Source organism: Nansenia antarctica, assembly GCF_963989245.1.
Source record: "Nansenia antarctica genome assembly, chromosome: 1".
Lineage (NCBI taxonomy): Eukaryota > Metazoa > Chordata > Actinopteri > Argentiniformes > Microstomatidae > Nansenia > Nansenia antarctica.
In genome coordinates this window covers 85,502,523-85,519,847 of record NC_137674.1, presented here as the reverse complement: position 1 = coordinate 85,519,847, position 17,325 = coordinate 85,502,523, and the positions used below count along the sequence as shown (strand labels likewise).

Sequence of the window (17,325 nt, the reverse complement as noted above, 5' to 3'; positions counted from 1 at the left end):
TCTGGGGGGGCGGCCTCCTTTCTCTCCCTCAGTCATTTGTTATTTCTGTAAACAGAGGGGGCCATGTCAGTCGCAGTGTCACGCATCACAAAGATCCCTCTCATTTGCCAGTAGCCCTGGTGGGCATCTATACCAGTCACCGCTGGGTATGAGAGCTCGATGTCTAGGGGGACTGTGTTGGTATCTTAGGGTGATGGGGAGATCCCCTTCCTTAGCCATTTTGCCGACATAGGAGCGGCATTGTCTTTGTTAGCATACAGCAAGGTGGAGATTCTTGAACCCACCCCCAGTACAGGCATCAACTGCCTTGATTTAAGGGACTGTGTTGGTATCTTAGGGTGATGGGAGGGGATCCCTCTGTGGGTGAGGAGGATTTAGAGGAACACCACTATGACCAGGGAGCAAGTCAGGGAGGTGGCAGGAGGGTGGAAGTATCTACAAAGGGGGGGTCCTTGTGTGAAAATGGAGGGCTCTTGACGAATCCCTCATCGGAGGAGTGGAGTGTAATACCTCAAGTGGGTATTACTACAAAAGTGCTACAGAAACAAGGCGCTGTGACACACTGATGGAGTGGAGTGTAATACCTCAAGTGGGTATTACTACAAAAGTGCTACAGAAACAAGGCCCATGACACACTGATGGCAACTAGTGGTTAAGAAAACCTGGGAGGAAGTTGTACTGGGTTTATTTTGGCCGAGGCTGCGTGCTGATTGGCCACATCCTCTGTGTGGTAGCTCTCTGGCTGTAGAGATAAGGTCTTTATGTAGTGTAAGCAGGGTTCCCACAGGTCCTTGAAATCCTTGAAAGTTTGTGAATTTGAGAGAAAAAAATTAAGGTCTTAAAAGTTTTTGAAAATAGACATGGGTCATTGAAAGTGCTTGAATTCCCCTCTCTCTCTCTCTCTCTAAATGTTTTTACTTAAGTCTCTGTATTGCTTAACTTTACACATATTTCACAATATATAGTTTTGCTGTGCTGTGGTAGAGAAGGCAAGAGACCATCTAGTGTTCAAGCCTCTACATTCAAAAGCCTCTCTTTTTAATTGTTGTCTGTGAGCGGATAGTTCCTATTATATAAATTCTCATCTAGGTCTGTCTCAAACTATGCTGTGTTGGGTCTTTGAATTTGAGGGAATTGAGTCTTGAAAGTCCTTGAAAGGTGCTTGAATCTGATGTTTCAGAAGGTGTGGGAACCCTGTATATAGTGTGAGGTTGGAGAGGGTGATGAGTACTATGTGGTGAGTAGTCCAGACCAGAGTAAGATGACTTGATTGTGCCATGCCACTTTTCAAGAAATGCCGGTCGAGAGAGGACGTTGGCGTTGCTTGTTCGCCGCTTCTCCGTCCAGAATCTAGATATACTTGCAGTATACAGAGTAGATTGTCCTACAAAGACACTTAGGGCCGGTTTCACAGACAAGGCTTAAGCCTAGTCCTGGACTAAATCACACTTTCAATGTAAAATCTCCATTGAAGATGCTTTTTAGTCCAGGATTAGGCTTAAGCCTTGTCTGTGAAACTGGCCCTTAGACTTACATTTAGTAATCTAAAAATGTATTAGACCCCTATACTTTCTTTTATTTATTTTGTGTTGCTTTTTATTTTACTACTCAATCTTTTCAGTTTGTTAAGCGTCTTTGAGTGTCTAGAAAAGCGCTATGTAAGTGTAATGTATTATTATTACTATGTTAACTTGATGACATCGTATCAGGGTTGTAGGGTACCATTCGCAGTGAGTTGTGTGGCCACTAGTGTTCATTTTGTGATTGTAACTAAATTAATGATGAAAATGCGTCCAGGTGACCAGGGGTGTGACTTTTAACCTACTCCAGTAATTATTGTGCTAATGTGCCTGTTGGGAAGAGAAGCGATAGGGTGTTATGCAGAATTCTTTTTTAGTAGGACAAGCTATGTTAGTGCACATGGAAGTCAGTTATTTATGTCTTACTGCGGGCTAATGATGCAGTAAATAAACCGCTATTTTAACCCGAGGGTGCCGAAATGAACACAGGTGGTCACAGGGGAGAGGAGGGAACAGGAGAAACATTCAGACAGCGGCCCTCAGGTTGTACCGGTGAGCATTTACCTGCAGTAGTACCTGCAGACTGCAGTGGTGGCTGAGATGAACATGGAGCTGGGAGAGCTATCTGAAGACCAGAGGAGGGTGATGTTAGACCAGAGATGTTAGACCAGAGGAGGGTGATGTTAGACCAGAGATGTTAGACCAGAGATGTTAGACCGGAGATGTTAGACCAGAGGGGGGATGTTAGATTCCTTTTCTTTTTTTCAGAGTGGGGCAGTCCTACTCGTATTTTTTTATTTATTGATAGAGATAGTATAGATTATGACAGGGAGGATGGGTGAGAGAAAGGAGGATAGAGACCGTAGAGATTGACAGGAAGGATGCGTGAGAGAGAGGAGGATAGAGAGAGTAGAGATTATGACAGGAAGGATGGGTGAGAGAGAGAGGAGGATAGAGGCAGTAGAGATTGACAGGAAGGATGGGTGAGAGAGAGAGAGGAGGATAGAGGCAGTAGAGATTGACAGGAAGGATGGGTGAGAGAGAGAGGAGGATAGAGACAGTAGAGATTGACATGGGTGAGAGAGAGAGAAGGGATGACAAGCAGGACATGTCCGCGGCCGGATTCGAACCCGGGAACCCTGCGGTCACATGGTCCCGCTTAACCCGCTACGCCACCTAAGCAGTGGCGGGCGGTGCATTTCACACCTAGGCCTTCAGTGATGTCCGACACATTCCTACCTGAATTATTCTACCTCTTAATACCATCGTTATGACGCCATGGCTCTAGAAACTAGACAGAAACACAGTATAACCGGGCGTTGCATCACCTTAACATAGTCAGACAAGTACAACAGAGTTATATTAATATTTCCGAAGCATTTTTAATCAATAAATCCGCATTTACAATGAAGAGTGTTAAACTAACATCTTTAAGATCGCTACATTACCCACGTCTGTCGTCTCGTCCACCATAATAGCGACAAACGGTGCCTTTTTAATCTCCATTTTGATCTCTTCTCCCATCACTTAAGCAATAGCAAAAATCAGGTCGTTTTGTATTTTGCCTGACGTCCCAGTAAACACTTTGTTTGTGGACAGGTGGTAATGTAAATCTGGGTTGTTTTCAGCCAGAAAAGAAAGAAGCTCAACGTAGTTTCCTCTGTTCGTGTCCCCTAAATGAAAGTTATTGTTTACCCAAAAACAGGACACAATCGATCAGTATTATCGATCAGTCAACGAAAGCTTTCGTTGTGATGCTCCGTTTCCCTGCGCACTTTCAAAAGTTTCACATCTACCGGCATAGTTACACATCTCAATAGTGAATATCAATAGTGCGTATCAATAGTGCGTATCAATAGTGCGTATCCAATCAAAAGACGTGCTGGGTGCTGACATCATTGAGCCTTACAGCAGGCGCCGTTGTTGCTTTTGCTCGCATCTACGTAGGTTTACTAGGTACGCCACAGGTTTTCTCGTTCCAACGTTAAGTTACAGGTCGAATTCGCGGCACCGTTTAATGTGCAGGCGGGCAGATTTTGGAGCCCCCTAGCAACACATTTTGATTGGATAAAAGCTCTAACATAAAGGCCAGCCCATCTCAATCGGAGACTGGAAGCAGCGCAACCAAGAGGAAAGCTATGAAATGAAGAGAATAGACTATGGGGAATCATTAATACATATTTGTGGAAAAAATATATTAAAATAAAATGTATATTCTGATGATGTTTAGGCCAGCAGAGAAGGCCTTGCTGGCCCTGACGGCACACCACTGCACCTAAGCTCCCGGATGTTAGATCCCTGGTGGCTTCTCACTCTGTTTGCTGATGTGTCAGACAGTACACAATCCCCAGACCTGGATTTTTGGGGGTAAATCTCGTGAGATTGATCTAAATAACTCTGGATTGTCCTTTAGTGACGTTGGTGGAATACCCCCCTGAGACCGAGCTGGCTGGCGGAGGAGATGGTAACCCGAGGGAGACACAGGCGCTGTTCTCAGGCCTACACAACCACACAACCACACAACCACACAATCACACAACCACACAATCACACAACCACACAATCACACAACCGCACAACCGCACAACCACACAACCACACAATCACACAACCACACAACCACACAACCACACAATCACACAACCACACAATCACACAACCGCACAACCACACAATCACACAACCACACAATCACACAACCACACAATCACACAACCACACAACCGTTCAATGAATGAATGCACCTCTGTTGCATCGTTAAATACCACCACAACTACACATTAGAGACCAGCAGCCATGGGAGAAGTCTTTCGGCCAACATTACCTCGGCGTGGAGTTCACTCCTAAGTGTTCTTTACAGAAGCAGAGGCACAACATCCTCAGGACGTCTACCAGGCACGCTCATTCAACTGTAGATAAACGCTCTGGGCTGAGAGGGGGAGGCATCGGTCACGAGTTACAATAGAAGATCAAACTCAGGGTTCCCACGGGTCCTTGAAATCCTTGAAAGTTTGTGAATTTTGAGAAAAAGAAATCAAGGTCTTAAAAGTTTTTTTGAAAATAGACATGGGTCATTGAAAGTGCTTGAATTCCCCTCTCTCTCTCTCTCTCTCTCTCTCTCTCTCTCTCTCTCTCTCTCTCTCTCTCTCTCTCTCTCTCTCTCTCTCTCTCTCTCTCTCTCTCTCTCTCTAAAAAAAAAAATACTGTATATATTCAAAAATGTTTTACTTAGCTGGTCAACTAGTAAATAAGTCTCTGTATTGCTTAACTTTACACATTATTTCACAATATATTGTTTTGCTGTGCTGTGGTAGAGAAGGCAAGAGACCATCTAGTGTTCACACATTCAAGCGCTCCCCAACCACATCAGACAGGCCAACACCCTCCCAAAATGTAAACAGGCCCTCAAAACCCAAACTCTTCAAGCTCGCCTTCACCAGTTAACCCTCTCCCCCTCCCCTTTCTATGTGTCCCCAGCACTACCTTAATTATGCCCCTATACTTTCTTCTATTTACCTTTTTGTTTCTTTTTATTATTACTACTCAATCTTTTCAGTTTGTAAAGCGTCTTTGAGTGTCTAGAAAAGCGCTATATAAGTCTAATGTAGTATTATTAGTAGTAGTATTATTATTATTATTATCATACATTGAAATCTGAAATGACAGCTGAAGAAGATGCTTATTTGAATGTTGGTTCACCGCAAATCAAATAACAGAGAAGCGCGCTCTGAATCCAAACACGCAAAACAGCTGCTAGGAGCTAGCGGCTAAGAAGGCACATCGCTGCATGTTTAACACATCACAACATGCTGAGAGAACGTCAACGTGCTAAAAACACATAACCACACATAATTAGATGATCACACAGTCCTGGCTTTTGAACACGTCCTAAAACATAAGTTTGTTTACAAGCCGTGTATCACTTACCCAGGAGCCTAGGGAAGTGTAGAAGTGGGCTCTCCAACACTTCAACTTGCGTAATATGCAAAAAAAAGAAAACACATTACCGGTATTTGTATTTATTTTTTTACATTTTTGGTAGTTTTTGGTCATTTTGCTTGATTTGAGAATTGCCAACATGCGGACCTTTTCACCAGATCGTGTCACTGTGTGGGTGTGTGTGTGTGTGTGTGGGTGTGTGCGCGCATGTGTGTGTGTGTGTGTGTGTGTGTGTGTGTGTGTACAGGCGACAAAACATGATGGAGCGAAGTGACGCATAATAAAACAAAATAAAAAAGGAAAACAGGAAAGAAAACACAACAATGGCGGTTTTTGCTCTACCTCCATGGGCGGCTTTACAGAACAGTGGTGGCGCTGTTGCCATGACAGCAGCAGTGAGGAGCGGGAACTCACCCGTCTGTGTCTCTCTGCAGGCCTGTGGCGTCGGGGGGATGAGGAAGAGACAGGAGCCGGCCTCCATCGAGGACAGAGACAAACCCTACGTCTGTGACAGTGAGTACTACTCTCTCTCTCTCTATCTCTCTCTCTCTCTCTCTCTCTCTGTCTCTCTCTCTCTGTCTCTCTGTCTCTCTGTCTCTCTCTCTCTCTGTCTCTCTCTCTCTCTCTCTCTGTCTCCCTCCCTCCCTGTCTCTCTCTCTCTCTCTCTGCCTCTCTGTCTCTCTCTCTGCCTCTCTCTCTCCCTCTCTCTCTGTCTCTCTGTCTCTGTCTCTCTCTGTCTCTCTCTCTCTCTGTCTCTCTCTCTCTGTCTCTGTCTCTCTCTCTGTCTCTCTCTGTCTCTCTCTCTCTGTCTTTCTGTCTCTCTCATTAAAAGTATACTGAAACGTGTGTGTGTGTGTGTGTGTGTGTGTGTGTGTGTTCCAGTCTGTGGGAAGCGCTATAAGAACCGCCCGGGCCTGAGCTACCACTACACCCACACACACCTGGCGGACGAGGAGGGGGAGGAGGACTCTGAACGCCACACACTGCCCTTCCAACGCAAGAACAACCACAAGCGTGAGTTTGCTGCCTGTGTGTGTGTGTGTGTGTGTGTGTGTGTGTGTGTGTGTCTGTGTGTGAGTGTGTGGCTGTGTGTGTGTGTGTGTGTGTGTGTGTGTGTGTGTGAGTGTCTGTGTGTGAGTGTGTGTGTGTGTGTGTGTGTGTGTGTGTGTCTGTGTCAAGAACAACCACAAGCGTGAGTCTGCTACCTGTCTGTGGGTGTGTCTGTCTGTCTGTGTGTGTGTGTCTGTGTGTCTGTGTGTGTGTGTGTGTGTGTGTGTGTGTGTGTGTGTGTGTGTGTGTGTCTGTGTGTGTGTGTGTGTGTGTGTGTGTGTGTGTGTCAAGAACAACCACAAGTGTGCGTGCTGCTGTCTACGTACCGTATCTCTCTCTCAGGGTTCCCACGCTGGTCTTAAAAAGCCTTAAAGTCTAAGATCCAGCAATCCGATTCATAATGCCTAAAAAGGTGAGGTGATAGGTCTTACAATTGAGATTAGCATATCCTGCAAGGAAATCAGTCTGACCAATCAACTACTTTTGAGTAATTATGGGACTTATTTATTTTATATTAATTATCCTTCAGACGTTTTTGTCTGTATGGCAGTGAAATCCCTAATTTCATCACCTCGAGGTCCAAAATTCTATCCAAAGAGGTCAAAAAAAGTTCAAAAAAGGTCTTAAATTTGACTTGTTGAAACTTGTAGGAACCCTGCTCTCTGTGTGTGTATGTGTGTGTATGTGTGTTTGAGTGTGTGTGTGTGTGTGTGTGTGTGTGTGTGTGTGTGTGTGTGTGTGTGTGTGTGTGTGTGCCCCTCTCTCTCTGCACATCCTCTGTATATTCAGGTAATTCAGAGAGCAAAGACACAACTCTATAGTCATCACCCAACAACAGTGTCCTAGTAGAGAAAGGCCTGTTCACCCTGGAGTTAACTGGCTGTGAAGCGTTTTGAAATGGATCTGTGGTTGTGAGGATGGTCCGGTGGTCTGTCCTCACAGTGATGTCAGTGAGCTGAGGCTTCAGGCCTCCTCCAGGGTAGAGAGAGAGAGGGGGAGGGGGAGAGGGAGGGGGAGAGGGAGGGAGAGAGAGAGAGGGAGGGAGGGAGGGAGAGGGAGGGAGAGGGAGAGAGAGAGGAAGAGGGAAGGAGAGGGAGAGAGAGGGACAGAGAGGAATGGAGAGAGAGAGAGAGGGAGAGGGAGGGAGGGAGAGAGAGAGGAAGAGGGAGGGAGAGGGAGAGAGAGGGACAGAGAGGGACAGAGAGAGAGAGAGAGGGAGATTGGCTGCATTTGAGCTGTTTCATATCCCTTATTTCTCTTCCTAGCCCATCAGTAATCAGACACACACACACACACACACCCCACACCCACACACACACACACACACACACACACACACACACACACACACACACACTCACACACACAACCCCAGCAAATGTGCATACGCCAACAAAAACATTTCCTCAAAATGTTACTTAAATACAGGAAATGCAAAATGTCCAGAGAAGCAACAATGTTGTGCTGGGTTGTGACTCTGCTGGGCTGGGCAGATGAGCGTCCCGTCCCCCCTCCTTCGTAGCACATCCCCCCCTCCTTCCTAGCACACCATATGTAATATTATTAATATGCCTGGATCTAATGAAACCTCCACCATACATTATTCATGCAATATTCTGCCTCAAAAAGATGTCTAGACGCGTGTCTGTAAGCAGCACACAAGGCAACCCTCAAACCCTCAAACCCTCACACTCCCAAAATTGACTATTGAGAATTGATGAAACCTTGTGAAAGTCTTTTTTTGTCACCCTCTTCCTTTCCCTTTTTACGCTTTTCCATTAGTTTGATAAATGACAGATTATTTCTACTCAGCAGAGAGAGATTCTCTCTCTCCCTCCCTTTCTCCTCTCTGTCTTTCATTCTCTACCTATCCTCACCCTCCCTCCTCATCGCCAGTTTATCTTCCTCTCTGTCTTTCCCTTCCCACTCTCAATCCTTCTCTCGTTCCTTCTCTCTCTCTCCTCTCTTTCACTCTCTCTACCTTTGTCTTTAGGATTTCATCATTTTAGCTGCAGTTGTTTCTCTCTTTCATACAGAGGTAGGCAGAGGAGGGGGTGGGAGGTTTGGTTTGGGCATTGATGTGTGTGTGTGTGTGTGTGTGTACGTGCGTGTGTGTGCGTGCGTGTGTGTGTGTGTGTGTGTGTGTGTGTGTGTGCATGTGTGAGTGTGAGAGTGAGTGTGTGCGTGTGTGTGTGTGTGTGCGTGTTGTGTGTGTGTGCGTGCGTGTGTGAGTGTGCATGTGTGTGTGTGTGTGTGTGTGTGTGTGTGTGTGCATGGGGAGGGGGGAGTGTTTACTTTAGAGGTCGGCCCTGTGGTGATTACCTGGAAACTGGTTCTGTGAACAGAAAGATTCAGCTAGCCAGCCAGCCAGCTAGCCAGCCAGCCAGCTAGCTAGCGCTAAGTCCTCCCCTGTCCCCCAATCAGAATCCAGAGATTCAGAGTCTGGTTTATCTACGCTAACATGTGGTCAGTTGGAAGAGTGTAGATAGAGTAGTGAGTGGTGGGCGGTGTCTGTGTGTGTGTGTGTGTGTGTGTGTGTGTGTGCGTGCGTGCGGTGTGTGGTGCGTGTGTGTGTGTGTGTGTGGTGCGTGTGTGTGTGTGTGTGTGCGTGTGCGTGTGTGGTGGTGTGTGGTGCGTGCATGGTGTGTGTTGTGCGTGCCTATGTGCGTGCGCATGCGTGTGTGTGTGTGTGTGTGTGTGTGTGTGTGTGTGTGTGGAGCTACATGTAATTGAGCCCTTTGAAGCTCAGCATTCTTTTGTTCGTGTTGTTCTATTTCTGCTTCTGTGTTTCACAAAACGACTTCACAGTCTGAGGAGGCAGGATGGAGGCTGCTGCTGCTGCAGCTCAATACATGTTATTAACACTAGAACACCACATCACCAACTGTCAAATCTTATTTCAAATTTGAAAGTGACAGTTAAATCTAAGTGACAGTTTAACACTAGAACAGCCGTGTCTATGTTACCTACTATAAGAGCGGCCTCGGGGGTCACATGACCATAGTCTTTACAATGGGGAAGCTGCTACTTACACACAACGACCACTAGTTGGCCATCTTGTAGATTAGCCTGCCTCCTACACAGAAAAACTGCAAAATAGCTTCATACTAGCTTATCCTGGTGTGATTTTGAAAATGTAAGGATACTGGGTGGTAGAACGCACATATCTTGGAAAAGTCATGAAAGGAGGGTCCTGAAATTTGATCAAGTGCAAAGATATAACATTTATTTTACTCACAGGGTCAAATGACCCCACCCAGGGCTGTTCTAGTGTTAAAATATTGCCTTCAGTGGGAAAGAGGGTCCTTGTAAGGAAGGTGTAGGGACATTCTGCTAGAGAAAGGCCTCTACTGTATCTGTTAGTCAAAAGTAAGTAGCCTTGAGAACCGATGGTTCTGGAGCCTAACGGCCCTTAGGGGGCAGGAGTCTATCTCCTGTTTCCGTAGCGTGAGGCGGCTTGATGTACAAGTACACCCCCTGGACATGACGCTGGTATGTTGCAGGGTCTTACACCCCCCCCCCCCCCCCCCCAATCCAACCCTTAATGCTGAGTGCCAAGCAGAGAGGCAGCGGGTAACATTTTTTATAGTGTTTGGTGTGACTGTGAATCTCAGGGCAGAGGGACACTCTAACCACAAGGCCACTGAGATGGTCAGTTAATGTGTCTGTTAGTAGAAGACCCATTACTGCTTCTCCCAGTCCAACCACGGTCAATGAAAGAAAAGCTAATGAAGATATTCAGCCACTCCAGTAAAACAATGGATGTGTGATGAAGGCGGTTTAGCTTACTCAGGGTAAGATGACAGTTCACTTAAACATTAGATTAGATTAGATTAGATTCAACTTTATTGTCATGGCAGAGTACAAGTACTATACAACGAAATGCAGTTTAGCATCCAACCAGAAGTGCAAATAGTGATATAAGGCCATTATATAAATAGAACAAGAATGGTAGTGATGGTAACTACAGTGTTCCCATGGGTCCTTGAAATCCAAACTTTAAAGTTTGTGAATTTGAGAAAAAAAAGTTTTTGAAAATAGACATGGGTCATTGAAAGTGCTTGAATTCTCCTCTCCTCCCCCCCTGGCAAAGCTTGATTTAAGAGCTGTGTTGCTATGGGAACGAGTCAGGGCTAGTAGCTAGCTAACACTGTAACTCCAGCGCGGTAAACTGCTAAGCAGTATATTATATTCCTCCAATATACATACGCTTTCAGCAGAAGAAAAGGGAGTTTATCTCTCAGATCTTCCGCCGCTAGGTGTAGCTAGGTGTAGCTAGGTGTAGCTGTTTTGGCCGCCATCTCTTTTTTTGTCAAGTGTCTTATTTTACCGAGAATGCATTGTGTGACAGGCTATCTAAGTCAGTCTTACCTTAGTCACTCATAGGTGAGCTTTATGCAACAGGAACATTTTAGAGTCTATAGCAAGACTGACTTTAAGTGAGATCTAAGTCTAAGACTGGGTCTATCTTTATTAAAGTGAGATCTAAGTCTAAGACTGGGTCTATCTTTATTAAAGTGAGATCTAAGTCTAAGACTGGGTCTATCTTTATTAAAGTGAGATCTAAGTCTAAGACTGGGTCTATCTTTATTAAAGTGAGATCTAAGTCTAAGACTGGGTCTATCTTTATTAAAGTGAGATCTAAGTCTAAGACTGGGTCTATCTTTATTAAAGTGAGATCTAAGTCTATCTTTATTAAAGTGAGATCTAAGTCTAAGACTGGGTCTATCTTTATTAAAGTCAGATCTAAGTCTAAGACTGGGTCTATCTTTATTAAAGTCAGATCTAAGTCTAAGACTGCGTCTATCTTTATTAAAGTGAGATCTAAGTCTACGGTCATGTTTTCACATGAAAATCCGAATCATGACCAGGAGCAAGTGGATGAGTTTGCAACATTGTTGCATAAATTATTTATCTGATTTGCGTTCTCACAGCCCTTTATGTAAACAAAGTAACATACGCAATCGAAGCAACAGACGTGGTAGTTGATTGGTCAGAAACATTTAAAATTGCCCGTTCGTCCCGCTCTCATCCAGATCAACACGCATGCGCTGTTGTTTTCCTATGGACAGCCTCGATGCGTCGTTTCTAACCGGAGCGAAACCACCCTTTTCAAGCGGAGCATGCGTCGGTTGTTTGCTCCGGGAGCGACTTCGAATGCGCGTTCTCACAGCTCCAAACGACGCAGAGCAAAGCGAATTTTATCCTAAACTCCGATTCCAAGTGAAGCAAATGTTCTAGTGAGAACACACCCTAAGACTGGGTCTATCTTTATGCCACCGGCCCCAGGTAAACTTCTAAGGCCTCCAGATGCCTGTGTTGGTGTCTCCACAGCCCCCCCTCCCTCCCTCCCCCCCCCCCTCCCTCCCAACTAAACTAAACTAAACCCAATTGTTCTACCAAGGCCACCACTGCACTGCTGCCCGCCTCTGTTGCAACAAAGCAGGAAGAGGAATGGCTGTTGCCTAGCGATGCGGTTGCCATGGTGACCAGCTTGGGTGCTCCTTCCTTCCTAAAGAGTATGTTGTATGTACATTGAGCAGAGAAGAAGGAGGAGGGGGGGAGAGGGGGAGAGAGGAGGAGAGGGAGAGAGAGAGAGAGAGAGAGAGAGAGAGAGAGAGAGGGGGGGGCAGAGAGAGACTGGGAGAGAGGGAGGGAAAGAGAGAGGAAGAGAGGGAGAAGGGGGGAGAGAGAGAGAGAGAGAGAGAGAGAGAAAATATTCTCTTTAGGTTTTATCATATATTACCCCAGTCTAGGGGGGGGGGGGAGAGACTGGGAGAGGGAGAGAGAGAGAGAGTGAGAGAGAGAGAGAGAGAGAGAGAATGAAAATATTCTCTTTAGGTTTTATCATATACGTATATACTGTATATTACCCCAGTCTGGGGGGGAGGGGGGGTAGGGGAGGAGGGAGGGAGGGAGGGGGGGCAGGATGATTGTAGTCAGTCTGCTTCATTTGGTATTCTGTATTAAGAGACGGAGAGGAGAGGAGAGACTGGATCTGTTTAGGGTGAACCCCCACCCCCAACCCCCAACCCCCTCCAACTCAGATAGAGAAATGTGTCTGTCTGTCTGTCTGTCTGTCTCAGCATAACACACACACACACTCACATGCACAAAGACACACATAGCCATGTCCTCTTATAACATACCCTGTGCTGCCATACTAAAACAATACACACATTACAACACACACATTAACACACACATTACAACACACACATTACAATACACACATTACAATACACACATTACAATACACACATTACAATACACACATTACAATACACACATTACAACACACACATTACAATACACACATTACAACACACACACATTACAATACACACATTACAATACACACATTACAACACACACATTACAACACACACATTACAACACACACATTACAACACACACATTACAATTACAACACACACATTACAACACACACATTACAACACACACATTACAATACACACATTACAATACACATTCCCTAGTTTCTGTAGCACAAAGGTGTATATAATAATAATAATGATAATGATAATAATAATAACGATAATAATAATAATAATAATAATGATAATAATAATAATAATGATAATAATGATAATGATAATAATGGATTCTTAATAGGACTGGTTGTTAAAATCCCTAAATATTCAGCACAACAATTGAGTGGAGTTGGAGATGTCCTCTTGGGTGGAGTGGAATTTGGCAATGATCACGTGGTGCCACCAGTACGACACATCTTCAGTTGTGGTCCCCGACCTCATTGGGTGTTTCGGCCAGTTATCACAAGACACCCTCTGCCGAGGTTGGCCCACCACAGGCTGATCAGGCCTGGGTATGTGTCGCACGGTGGCACCACGTGGTCATTTGGGAGCCCATGTTGGGTCCCTACGTTTCAGCCACAGCCAGTGACTGCTCCGTTCTGCTGCAGTGGACAGTTCTCTGATTGCCTTCCGTTGGGCCTGTCCTCTGATCCCTACTGCCCTCAGGAGCCTTGTGGTGGAGCTGGCTACAAAGCCTCTGCAGCCCACCTCCACTGGCCACACCTTCACGTTCCAGCCCCGCCCCTCTGCTTCGACTGCTAAGTTGGCATACCGCAGCCTCTTCCGTTCGAATGCCTCATCGATGGCCTCCTCCCATGGGACCGTCAGTTCTACGATGAAGACACGCCGGCAGGACTTGGACCAGAGGACTAGGTCTGGGCGCAGGTTGGTCACTGCAATTTCGGGTGGGAAGGTGAGCCTCTGGCTGAGGTCTACCCGCATTTCCCAATCCCGGGCTGCGTTCAGTGGGCCTGAGTCTGGAGGTGATGGCTTGGTCCGCTGTTTCTCCCCTTCCCGGATGAAGGTTGTTTTCTGTGGAAAGGTAGTCTGGGCATTTAGAGGCATGGCGTTGGTGGTTACCCTCTTGTGCTCAAGTTCGGCAGCCAAGCACTTTAGCACTTGGTTGTGGCGCCAGGTGTATCTTCCTTGAGTTAGACTGGTCTTGCAACCCACCAAGATGTGTTTGAGGGTTGCTGGGGCTGCACACTGGAGACAGGCTGGGTCCTCTCCATACCAGAGATGTAGGTTGGTAGGAGAGGGCAGGACATCATATGTGGCTCTGATGATGAAACTTAGCCTATTAGACTCCATGCTCCACAGCTCGTTCCACATGATTTTCCTCCTCTCCACGCTCTCCCACTTCATCCAGCGGCCTTGCTGGGCTTGGGAGACTGCCTTGGCGCACCTGGCTGCTTCCTCCTGGTGGCGCACCTCCTCAACCACCATCTTCCGCCGTTCGGTTGGAGTAGCCTTTTGCCATGTGGGTGTTGTTGTTTCTAAGCCAAGGCCCCCTCTGCCATGTTGGACATGCCCCACTATATCCCGGTGTCTGAGGGCGGTCTTTGCCACCGCAACTGCTGCAGATGGCTTCCATTTCCTCCCCGTTGCTAGGATTGGAGCAGCACCTCTGACGAATGGATCCCGGGATTCTGTGAGAGTCATTTCCAGCCTTGATTTGGCACATTTGTACTCCTCCACCAGGCTTGAGATTGGTAGGGAGAGGGCTCCGTTGCCATACAGGCCTATGCTGCTAAGGCCTCTCGGCAGTCCAAGCCACTTCCTCACTTGTGCATTCACCAGTCTCTCCAGCCGGTTGGCATGGGATAGTGTGACCTCGTGATGGAAATAGTAGTGTGACCCTGTGATGGAAATTGGCCACATGAGACGGGGCAGCAGTCCAAACTGAAAGCACCACAGCTTCAGCTTCCCAGGGAGAGCAGTGTTGTTGATCTGCTTGAGGCCACTGATTGTATCCTGCTTGAGTTGTTCCACCTGCTTCGAGTCTTTGAGTTCTGCGCTATACCAGCGGCCAAGGCTTTTGATAGGCTTCTCCAGAACTGTTGGTATTGGCTCGTTGTTGACGTGGAACCTCTCATTGGCGAGCTTGCCTTTGACAATGGAGATACTGCGGGACTTACTGGGTTTAATCTCCATTCGTGCCCATTTGATGTTTCCCTGGAGTTTATCCAGCAGGCGTTTGGTGCATGCGTTTGTTGTTGTTATTGTCGTCATGTCATCCATGTACGCCCTGATTGGAGGAAGACGCAGCCCGCTCTTCAACCGTTCCCCTCCAACAACCCATCGGGATGCTCGAATAATGAGCTCCATTGCCATGGTAAAAGCCAGTGGAGAGATGGTGCAGCCCGCCATTATGCCTATCTCGAGGTGCTGCCAAGCAGTTGTACTGGCTTGTGCTGTAACACAAAACTGGAGGTCCTGGAAGTAGGCTTTGACCAGCCTTGTGATGCCCTCTGGGACTTGGAAGAAGTTGAACGTTGTCCACAAAATCTCATGAGGCACTGACCCGAAGGCATTGGCAAGATCTAAGAAAACCACATGCAGGTCTTTCTTCTCCTTCTTGGCCGTTTGTATCTGGTGCCAGATGACATTTGTGTGTTCCAGGCATCCTGAGAATCCACTTATCCCTGCCTTCTGCACTGAGGTGTCGACAAAGTTGTTCTTCTGCAAGAATACTGAGAGCCTCTGGGCCACAACACTGAAGAAAATCTTTCCTTCCACATTCAGTAGACTGATCTGGCGGAACTGGTCGATGGTTGAGGAATTCTTCTCTTTGGGAATCAGGATCCCTCCTGCCCTTCGCCATGCCTTTGGTATGATTCCCTTTTCCCATGCCACTTTCATTAGCTTCCAGAGGTACTTCAAGACGCCTGGACTGTTCTTATATAGCCTGTATGGAACGCCGTTGGGCCCAGGGGCTGAGGCTGTTCTTGCCCGTTTTACTGTGCTCTCAACTTCGCTCCATGTAGGGGGCCTTGTTTCCATCTGGTGCTCAGGTGGTTGGATTGGTGGCATGTCATCCGGAATGCTGGCTGGCACATGCCTCTGGTTGTCAGAGTAGGTCTTCCTCAGGTGCTCCTCTAGTTCCCTTATGGGTACTTTGAGGGTCCCTGTTTTCTCCTTGACAAAGAGGTCTTTGACGAACTTGTAGGGATCTCTGTAGAAGGCAGTCCTCGTTCGCTCTTTCTTCTTGTGTTGCTTTCTCAAGCATTCTGCTCTTCGCAGTGTTGCAAGACGCTGCTTGATGTCGGCCTGTAGTGCCTCAAGTCCTTTCCTTTCCACTTCTGTGGCCTTCTTCCACTGTTTTCTCAGGCACCTTCTTTCTTTCACAAGTCTTTCAATCTCTTGTTGTCTCCTGGACTTGAGATGGGCTGATGGTTCCTTCTGTGTCCCATGGTTCTTACTTTTCACCCCAAATCTCTCTGCTCCATAGCTGTAAATGATCTCTCCAATCTTGTCCAGTTTTCTTTCCACGCCTTCTTTCAGACCTTCTAGAAGATGGACAAGGTCTGTGTCTGTGTTTTCCCACTCCTTTTTCTGGCAGGCTTTAGGCCACAAGATTTGAGGCTTTCGTCCATTCATCTTCCTCTCCACTGCTGTCTGTGGCTGGATAGGCTCTGGACTCATGTCCGTTGATGGATCTGTGCTTGGTTGAGCTTCGTCTGGGGTTCTGATACCCTGTGGACTGTGGTGAATATCCTGCCACTGGGCTTCACTCGACTGATTTGCCCTACCTCTGAGGAAGTAGTGGTCAATGCGAGGCACCTCGCTAAGCTCTCTTAGGCACTTTTTCCTGCCCTGGTGGATCTTGAGACCCTTCTCTGATGTTATCTTTTTCCAGCCACAGATGCAGCTTTGTAGCTTGTGTCCTGCCAGTGTTGTTACTCCGTCAACTACCGTGCTGATCATTTGATTCGTTGTCATTTCCGTTCCAGGGTCTGTTACCGTGTGATCCGCCGATGAGTCATCTTCCGCCCCCGCTCTCGCAGACTCTAGGGGTGTTTTTCCTTTTGAATTTTTCGTAGCCATAGTTGGGTGGAACCAAGTCACTGTGTAGTGAAAGGCTCCTGCCAACACGGGTAGCTAACCCATGCCAGCCCCGTTGGGGTCTGTTCCCTCCTGTCAGCTGTCTCTTCAGGCCGTCACCAGGTCTTTCCCAGGTTGTCAGCTGCCCTTTCGCAGCGGTCACTGGTTTTGACACCAGACATCAGGATTCTTAATAGGACTGGTTGTTAAAATCCCTAAATATTCAGCACAACAATTGAGTGGAGTTGGAGATGTCCTCTTGGGTGGAGTGGAATTTGGCAATGATCACGTGGTGCCACCAGTACGACACATCTTCAGTTGTTATCATAATCATAATAATAATGATAATAATAATAATAATAATGATAATAATGATAATAATGATGATAATAATAATCATAATGATAATAATGATAATGATAATAATAATGATAATA

At 46.6% G+C, this 17,325-nt stretch overlaps 1 protein-coding gene across 1 annotated transcript in view; it reads left to right on the top strand.

Moving 5' to 3' along the window:
• dpf1 (double PHD fingers 1) overlaps positions 1 to 17,325 on the top strand; it is a gene marked incomplete at its 3' end in the record, with an annotated part of 68,789 nt that overhangs the window by 38,916 nt on the left and 12,548 nt on the right. The window contains exons 7-8 of the mRNA XM_080543238.1: positions 5,894 to 5,972; positions 6,342 to 6,473. Coding sequence (XP_080399364.1) covers positions 5,894 to 5,972; positions 6,342 to 6,473 — 211 coding nt within the window. The remainder of the gene's footprint in view (positions 1 to 5,893; positions 5,973 to 6,341; positions 6,474 to 17,325) is intronic.